Raw genomic sequence first — 9824 nt, 5'->3', positions numbered from 1 at the left:
CTTCTTCTCCTCTCCTCCTCCTCCTCCCCTTCTTCTTCATCTTCTCCCTCCTCCTCTTCTTCTCCACCTCCTCCACCTCCTCCTTCCCCTGTTCCTCCCCTTTTTCTTCCTCTCTACTTCCTCTTCTTCCTCTTCCTCTTCTTCCTCCTCTTCCTCCTCCTCTGCTTCTTCCACTCTTCCTCCTCTTCTGGTTTTTGGCCAGAAAGGGAAGCACATTTCTGCCATCTGTCTAGGAATAATTGCAAATGTCCTCCATTTTGATCATGCCTAAGAAACATGCATTTATATGAAAAAAATTTCAAAAATAATCAATTTTTTGCATGCCCTCCATTTTAAAAAAAAATGTGTCCTACATTTGATCATTTTGTCCTACATTTGTCCTACATTTGTCCCTGTTTGGAGGTCCAGACTTATGGCAACCCTAGCCATCACTGATCTATGTATTTCATTTTTCCGTCCTTAATACAGTACCTTACATTTCTCCGTGTTGAATTTCATTTTATTAGCTTTGGCCCAGCTTTCTAGCCTATTCAGGTCATTTTTAATTTTTGTCAGGACATAAAGCTTATTATTATTATTATTATTATTATTATTATTATTATTGTGCTTTTTATCAAAAAATGGAGACCATATTAGTCTGGCATGACTTGTTTCTCTGAAACCCATGTTGACTTTTTGTGATTATGGAACTGCTTTCAAAATGTCTGTTTTAACTATTCCAGAACTGGATTCTAGGACTCACTTTAGACTGCTTTTAGGTTTTTTTTAAGAGTGTTTTATAATGTTTTATTGTTTTTATTAATATTTTAATAACTTTAAAAAACAAATGTCATAAAAGATATGCCTATGAATACAAACTCATATTCTGAGTCCTGACCCCCCCCCCTTGTATGCCCTGTCCATATAAGGTAATAGACTGGTGGCAGACCCTGATTGATGGGCTGGGATGTGCTGTCAGATTGTGATTGGCAGACAGAGTTGTATTGCCAAATGCTGATTGGACAGAATGAAAATGTAGGAAGACCAACAGTATTTAAGCCTGTTCCTACTGGGCATTTGGCATTTAGTCAAAAGGCACCAGGCCTTGAATGCCTTTTGTTTGGGGTTTTTAAGTTCAATATCTTGGGGTTTCCCCCCAAAATAATCTTTGTTAATATCATGCATTCCATACAAAAAAATCAATATAGTATCTGATATCTTTTCATAACCTCTTAAAATACTTCTTCTGATTTTTGTTTCAGAGGTGTATAATGCCATTTATCAGTTATTTTCAGATGGTTTTCCTATAAATCTTGGGCTACTGCAAATTTGTTTACAAAAACTTTCTTTTTGACTGGGAACCATAATAACTTATCCAATTCATTCTGCCTCTGCAAATCTTTGTTTTATTTGGAGATAATTAAACGAATGCATGTTATTTTTCTCCTTTCTTTGCTTGATTTTAATTCCGTATTACCTTGCTTGTCAAATGAATAGTCTAAAGTAAAATCTTTCTTTAATCTTTTTACAAATATTGAATAAGGTTTTTCTGACTGGATGGTTATTAAAGTCTTATTAATTAATATTTTAACATAGCACAAATAATAAGTGTGCCAGTTCAGTACAGTCAGCCCTCCATATCCACGGATTCCTTATCTATGAATTCAAACATTCACGGCTTGAAAACACTAAGTATATATATATATTAAATTCTGAAACGTAAACCATGATTTTGTCATTTTACATAAGGGACACCATTTTACTATGCCATTCTATTTAATGGGACTTGAACATCCTTGGATTTTGGGATCATGGGACCAAACCCCAGCCAAGGATACCAAGAGCCCAATGTAAATTCTTATGGTTTAATTTCATCTGTGCCAAAAGTAAAGCCTTAAGTCTGGCAAGGCACAGCCTCCTCTCTCTTTAGTATGTTTTAAATTAAGCCAGCCGATTCTATGTTTGTTTCCCTTCCAAACAAATATTTTTAATTCTATGTTCCATTCTTTGAATATTTTCTCCTTAGTTATAATTGGGAGATTAAGCATTAAAAACATTTTACCATTTTAAATACTGAAATCCTTCCTAATACTGACAAATTCAGTTTATTCCATCTCTGTAAGTTTTCCTTTATTTCTTTCCAGGTCTTGTGATAATCATTTGCTAGTGGTTTCAAATTACTTTTTGTCATCCAGATTTTAATTTCTTCTCAATTTTACAACCTGATTTCTGTGCTAATACCCCTTCTATCATCAATGGTCTTTTAAATTAATCTTAATAAAAGGACTACATATTTCCCAAATTTATTCATCTCATAAAGCAAATACTTTAAAGGCCCTCAGTTGGGTCTTCTAAGATTATTCCCATATCATCCACAAAGGCCTTTTACTTTAGTATTAGATTTAATTGCCCTAAATAACATTGGCAGAGAAGAACTATTAAGAACACTCTGATAAGACTTTAATCCAGTATGAATAACATGAAGTCATTGTTGGGGGAGAAGAAGGGCTAGAATGGAAATGTGTATGAAAATGATTGTATGTGAATGTTTACATGAGATAAAATTGACAAGATGTTTTTGATTTAAAAACCCCAAACCTGAAAAAGGCATTGCCCGCTTTGCCTAGGTAGACCTAGGCTTCTTGAGGGGCTTTCTTGGCTGGTTTCTTCAGAGGGGTTGTTGGTCACTGCCATCCTCTGAGACTGAGAGAGTGTGACTTATTGCCCAAGGCCACTTCCCAGTGGGTTTACAGGATTTCAAATCCTGGCCTCAAACCAGTACACCAGATTGGTTTCAGATACTTCAACAAACTGCACTTAAACCCAGGAATAATCCACAAGATGGAGCCATGAATATTAAAGTGGTATAAAACTGCTTTATTTATCCTGCAGTTTGGTGTGAGGTGTGATTAGTGAAAAGAAGAAGGATGCAAAGGAGGGAAGGAAACTTGGGGTATTTCAGGAAAGAGTTTGGGCGCAAAGCCATGGAGATTCTGTTTTGGCGATCTGGGAAAGATGCCAGGCTGAGTCCTTTGCTTTCCTTTTTTAAATAAATTTTATTGAGTACACTCAAAGCATGTACATTGTTCCTTCTTCAGATCTTCACCATTACAAATACAGTTACATCAATTAAGCATTAAATCCCACTTATTTTGTAATATACACAAATTCTATTACTTTTTTCATAGAACAATATGCATTAATATCTACAAGAGGGGCTGAGGATAGAGAGAGAGAAAGCAAAGCTAATTTTTGTACATACAACTTTGCACCCATTGTCTCCATGTTTCTTGTTCACTTCATTCCAACACTTCCTGAGTCCTAATGGCATTCGGTGGAGCTATTCCACATTTTTATCAGGGACTTGGAGTAAAAAACAGAGAGCATGCCAATCCAATTTGCAAATGACCCCAAATCCGCAGGAGTAGCTAATACCCCAGAGGAGAGAGAGGCAGTTTTTTGTTAGAGAACTCATCTCTTTATGTTCCAATGACATTAGGAAACTCTTAAGAAACCCCTTTAACAAAGCACTGTTTCTCAAGGTGCATGTGATGTGAGGGAACACATTTCCTCCTCCTTAGTGTGCCAAGAGCCAATACATATTTGTGCCTTTGGGTTGCAATTGTGTGTTTTTCTTTCCTGGACACTCTCCAAGACCCAACAGCCAAACCCCTGGATCATGACTGGCCCCCAGAGCACCATTTTGAGTAGCATTCATTGCTTTGGTAAACCTTCAGTATTGCAGTACTTGAGTGTATGTCAGGTGTATGGAACAAAGACAAGCTTTGTATAAACAACTTGTAGAAAACTGACCAATTTTATTCCACCTCCATAGCTGAGTTTCCTGATACTGTGGAGGTCTGGGAAATGAGAAAAGAGATTGAGTTGACTAGGGCTGGAAATGAGAAAAAGCTGAAAGAACAAGACAGAGAAATGGAGTCAGCCAGAACTGAAAAGGAAAGAGAAGAGCGGCTTTTTAAAATATACATTCTTTATTACTGTAAAAGTATATATAACATAGACTGTTCACACAGAAGGCAACTCATTTTCCCCATTGGGAACTCATAAAAGAAAGCCGAGCCCAGCTTCACCCTTCATCTTGGGTTTGACCTTTAGCATCTATAAGAATTTGTACTGGTAAAGGCACAAGAGATGACCTCAAAGGGCTTTGGAGCAACACAGGAGTCACAGGAACAGAAACCCCTCCACGTTGCTCTTTCTCTGCACTACCTCTGCCCAGCCTGAAATGGGCTGGGGTCAGGTAGGCCAGCAGGCTAGAAGACATGGGAAAGTCTCCAGACCACCACCCAGCCCAAAACAGGTCAGAGGTCCGGAAAGCAAGCCCGCCAGAAGATACAGGGAAAGGGTTTTTTTCTGTACCACCTCTGCCCAGCCTGAAATAGTCCAAGAATCAGTGAGGCAAGCCAACTGGATGACATGGCAGAAGGGGTGAATACCAGAGGCCCCTCTACTTAGCTGGCAAGGAACTTTTACCAGATCCAGCAGACTAGTTCAGGTGATCATCATGCAGTAAGGCACCAACATTGTCATTGCATGCACATTTGCCCAGCAGAAGGTCCAGGAAGGAACCCATCAGGAGGGTGGACAGGAATCGGGCAGGTGCTTAGCCACCCTTCCTCTCCTCAACCCCAGTGGTGCAAGTGACGCCAACAGGTGGGGTGCTGGTTTGCAAGCCATGGATTCTGTTAACTGGTCTGGTATGATAACCTGAACAGAGAAGCCATAGATATTGCCACATCTCTGTAGGTGACTGCAACATGGAACAACTGCTGAAACAATAAAATTACATAAGCAGTATAAAATGATGGTTTGCTAGTGCTACATGTGAATGCTTGAACCATGGTTCCACTTCTAAACTATGGTAGACACATTCTGGGATGCATTATATATAATGACAATAGGTCATCATATACACATTTTCTTCAATATCCTCAAAAAGGCATTTTCATGTAGGTTTTCTTGGTTTCCAAATGTATTTAAATTTAATTAATTAACTAACTTATTTGTTTTATGATGATGATGTCCTTCAAGGACACAACAACAACAATCTATTGGCTAAAATATTTTGAATTGATCTTGGGCTCTAGTTCTTGTAATAATCATGAATTCAGCCAGTTAAAGTTGCTAGTTCTGAATAAACTGGACTACTGAACTCTTTGCAGATTATGTTGCAATAGTTTAGAAATCTCAGTAGTAGAAGTATTTAACATTGGCATGCTATTAATTATAATAATAATATAATAATAAAATTTTATTTATATACCGCCCTGTGGCGAACCAATCCGGGCGGTTTACAACATTAAAATAACATACAGCATAAAAACAATATATTTCCCTCCCCCCTTAAAAAGTTATTAAACTGCATACCTAAATTAAAACCACAATAACTATTTAGAACAACAATAAATTAAACAAAATAATACCAACCAATAAACCACTGCAACTTCAGTTCTAAAGAAAAGAAAAGGGGGCTTTGAAGACATTACTGAGGAGAGGGGAGATCCTGAGGCCGGGATATTTTAGTCCGGGAAGGCCTGCCTGAAGAGATCTGTCTGACGGATCTCGTCCGGCAAGTCGTTCCAGAGCCTGGGGGCGACAGCAGAAAAAGCCCTCCGGGAGGTCGCCACAAGCCTCGATTTTTGAGGCTGCAACAAGTTCCTCCCAGAGGACTGGAGGGCGTGGGGAGGATTGTATGGGAAGAGGCGGTCTCTGAGATAGCTGGGACCCAAGCCATTTAGGGCTTTAAAGGTAATAACCAACACCTTGTACTGGGCCCGGAAACCAATAGGCAGCCAGTGGAGGGACCTCAGAACCGGAGTGATATGGTCCCTTCTAGACGTTCCTGACACAAGCCTGGCTGCCATGTTTTGAACCAGCTGTAGTTTCCGAACCAGGTACAAGGGTAGCCCCATGTAGAGCGCATTACAGAAGTCAAGGTGTGAGGTTACCAGCACGTGCACAACAGTCTCGAGATCCCTTACTTCCAGAAAAGGGTGCAGCTGGCGTATCAGCCGAAGCTGATAACAGGCGCTCCTGACCGTCACATTCACCTAATTTGTCATCAGGAGTGACGAGTCAAGGAGCACCCCCAGACTGCGAACACAGTCACTGGAGGAGAGTGTGATCCCATCCAGGACTGGTGGTTGCAACCCAATTCTTGGTTTCGGGACCGCTACTGTGAGCACCTCCGTCTTGTTCGGATTCAGCTTCAATCTGTTTTTCCTCATCCAGCCCATTACCTCTCAAAGACATTCATTGAGAGAAGAGATGCCATTAGAATTCGAGGCCGACGAACGAGACATGAAGAAATAGATTTGGGTGTCATCAGCATACTGACAGCACCCAGCACTATAACTCCGTATGATCTCACCCAGCGGCTTCATATAGATGTTAAACAACATTGGGAACAAAATAGCTCCCTGAGGGACCCCACAAAGGAGCTCCCTCTTTCTGGAGCTACTGTCCCCGAGCAGCACCCACTGGGACCTGCCCGAGAGGAAGGACCGGAACCACTGCAATGCAGTGCCTCCAATACCTAACTCTTTATAAATAAGTGTTAGGGATTCTACAATAGTGATATGGGCTATAGGGTTGGTTTTTTCCCCCAACACGCCAGAGCGCCAGCATCGTATTTATGCCCATTGATAGCAACTGTTTCTTTCCTGGAAACTTGTGATGGACCAGCGGCCAATAGCTTCTGGACTGATACTGGTCTACAGGCCACCATTTCAAATAGTACTGTTCTACAACACTAACTAAACCATTACAATTAAAGAATGTTAAAATGCTGAAAACCACTCTTTTAAAGGAATGGTGGTTGTGAAATTAATGGGTAGTTCATAGTAGGTAAGATGGTATTGTAAACAGTTTGGACATCATAAGATACAGTGGACTTTATAAGTAAAGACGGATCTTGTTTTTTGGGGGAGGGGAGTAACTATAACAGTCGATGGGCAATACTCACAAGAGAGAAAACTTTCATTCTTTTATACTTCCCTATGCATTCTCTTATATTAAACTAAAAATTTTAATGGGTAAATAGGTAGAAAGCAAGAACCAAATAGGAGAGTATAGTAATAATGACAAAACAACAGTTAAAAATTGCATTAGCAGGTCACCTTACGGAACAGGATGTTGTATGTTTTATGTCTACTACTTTAAGGGGAGGCACCAAAGAGCTGCTGCCACGGCCATTTTCCAACCCAGACATTCAAAAAGGTTGAAGGGGTCAGTGCTTCTTTTTAGGTGTTCCCAGGATAGACTAAGCTCTCACCTTTTATCACTCTTCTTAGAGAAGGGGATGGTTTTTTTCTTGATAAGAGTTAAAATACAGTACTTAACACTGACCTGTGGCTAAATCGAGCAAGGTTTTGGAGGGTCAAAATTTTGACTAAAATTTCAAGACATACTAGGTATATAGTAATGAGTAGATTACTAGACACTTGGCATTTTATATGTTTGAAATACTACTTCATTTTTAACAGTCTTTTTGACTAGCAAGCAAAGGACCCAAGAAGAAGAAAAATAAGTGAAGAGAAATCTGAGAGCATTGGCATATTACCAAATGACACCATACAGCCTATGGTCTAGACTTTCAGGGATGAGTACAGATGAAATAACTAACACCAGTCAGTTTAAAGCAAGTAAAGATGATGTGGAAATGAAGTAGACAACATCCAAGAAATAGTAATCTATTTTGCAAAGTGAAGAATCAGTACAGTGATTCTTGTATTTGGTGACTCACAATCATAGCTGCTGCTGTTCTCTTGCTAGACACTTCCTTCCTTACGAATGGGACTTAAACTACCCCACCAAAACCACAAGAACAGCTAAGAAATGGTCGGGAGTCCAGATTAAATCTATGAAGCTTTATGACCAGTTCTGCTAAAGGAAAGGTCCCAACAGGAATGAAAAATGGGCAAGCAGTAGTTAAGCCCCATCTGTGGCATACTTTTGGTTTAATAGATCAGTGTCCCTCAGGAATGACTACAGTACTGTGGTTAATTAGAAAATAATTGCAGCAAGGATTTCTTTAAAGACAGTGCATTCCTCATTGAGGATTGAAGAACTCGTTGCAGATATTTTCAAGATTAAATACTTCGAGGATCTATGATTTCATCTGTGCAGTTAGGCCTTCCACTTATACAACCAACTATTTCATAATGCATGTTTAACCTTCTGCTGATAAGCCTCTCCTTACTTAGCTTGGCTGATCCTTAACTGTACTTTGGAGTCTTAATAGTTTAGTGGAACCTGCCAGAGCTTGGGCTCCAGTGGCATAGGCTTTAAGAGCCCACTTGGAAGATTCAAGTTTAAATAGTAAAACATCTTAAAATGTTATATGGAACATCTTGTATCCTCTTTAAGTGGCACTTAATCTTTAAAAAAGGTATTGGAGTCATAACAGTTGTTTTAATTTTATACTCATTTGCTGAATCACCTTAATCAGACTTGAAGATAATAGCTGAAAGAGGTATAATGAATGAACTAAGCAAGAAGGTAAAGAAAAAAAAATAAAGTGTGTATATTTGAACCGGTTCAGAGGAGAGGGAGTCACAATACTTTTAGAGAAATTTTGTAATAAGAATCATATTTAATGTAAACAGTTTCTTTTTAAATTTATATTTGTACATTGATGAATGACTGTCTACATATGTAGATATTCCATTTTTAATAAAAACATTATTTTAAAAAAGTAATTTGTTCACATATGCCATTTGAAAAAGGTGATCTGGATTTTGCACACCCTTCAATTCTGTTTGTCTTTTCTTTCTAGTGCCAGGACCAAATCCATCAGCCAATAATGACATCAGTGTTACAATGATAATGGTGGGTTGGCTGCTTCTGGCATTTGTCTTGTACTTGATGAGACCTGCCAGCCTACGAAGATCTTTTACAGCTGAAAAGCCATCCAGGGCACATAATGTGAGCGTTGATTTCTGTTGCTTTATCTGACTTGTTTGGGGTGACAAACTGAAAAATTATTCTGATTTTAGCTTTTTATAGATTAGACCACGTGGGTTTTGTTCTTGATCCTTTCTAATAATTTCATATAAAATCACCCATGTTGGAACTGGCATGATTATATTTAAAACATTTCGAAGCAAGCTGAAGAGGTTTCAGTAGAAGTCAATATGGCTGTCCGTGGACATCCATAATGCAGTTAAACACAGTAGATACTCTCCCCCTACAGTTTACAGCATTGTTTGAATGTTCATTAAAATATATGGAGCAATTTTTCAAATTCATTATGCCTCTAGTGCTTTGGAGAAAAGTTGACCGCCTTTAATTAGGATTTTAAGAGGAAGAAAGGCCATATAAAGAGCTCTGTAAGAGTACTGGATATACTTTGTTAAAACTAATGTCAGGATGATATGGGACAGTGGATAACTTCAGGTCTGGCCCAAATTGGTGACGGAAGCCCTGGTCAACAGCAACCAAGAAGCTTTACCCTATTAATTAGGCACTGATGGAAACTCTGGGTTTTTATATTAATAACGTGCTATTCTAATCTATCAGATTGTGCTATCAGAGGGATTGCTAGTGGTCATCTCTTTTCCTTCCTAGGTAGGCTTGCCATAACCCGGCCGCAACTGGGTACTTCCCGATTTTGGGGGCCCGGGGCCCCTCCCGGCACAGGTGCAGCCCCAAAACAGGGAGCCCCCCGGTTGCAGCCTGGGTTGCTGTGCCCCTGGCAGGCCTCGCTGCCCTCCTCCTCCATCTCGGGGAGGCGGGGAGGAAGAAGAGGGCAGCAAGGCCTGCCTGGGGCGCAGGAGGCGAAGCTGGAGGCGGTGCCTCCCCGCGCGCCCGCGCCACCCTCCTCC

General features: G+C 39.8%; 1 protein-coding gene across 1 annotated transcript in view; it reads left to right on the top strand.

Moving 5' to 3' along the window:
• The window catches only part of SMIM14 (small integral membrane protein 14), a 23756-nt gene extending 14801 nt beyond the window's left edge, over nucleotides 1-8955 (top strand). The window contains exon 3 of the mRNA XM_042469664.1: nucleotides 8777-8955. Coding sequence (XP_042325598.1) covers nucleotides 8777-8955 — 179 coding nt within the window. The remainder of the gene's footprint in view (nucleotides 1-8776) is intronic.
• The last annotated feature ends 869 nt before the right edge of the window (nucleotides 8956-9824 follow it).

This window comes from Sceloporus undulatus, chromosome 5, assembly GCF_019175285.1.
Source record: "Sceloporus undulatus isolate JIND9_A2432 ecotype Alabama chromosome 5, SceUnd_v1.1, whole genome shotgun sequence".
Classification (NCBI taxonomy): domain Eukaryota; kingdom Metazoa; phylum Chordata; class Lepidosauria; order Squamata; family Phrynosomatidae; genus Sceloporus; species Sceloporus undulatus.
Note: the sequence above shows the minus strand (reverse complement) of the source record. Positions and strands in the feature narration are given on the sequence as shown.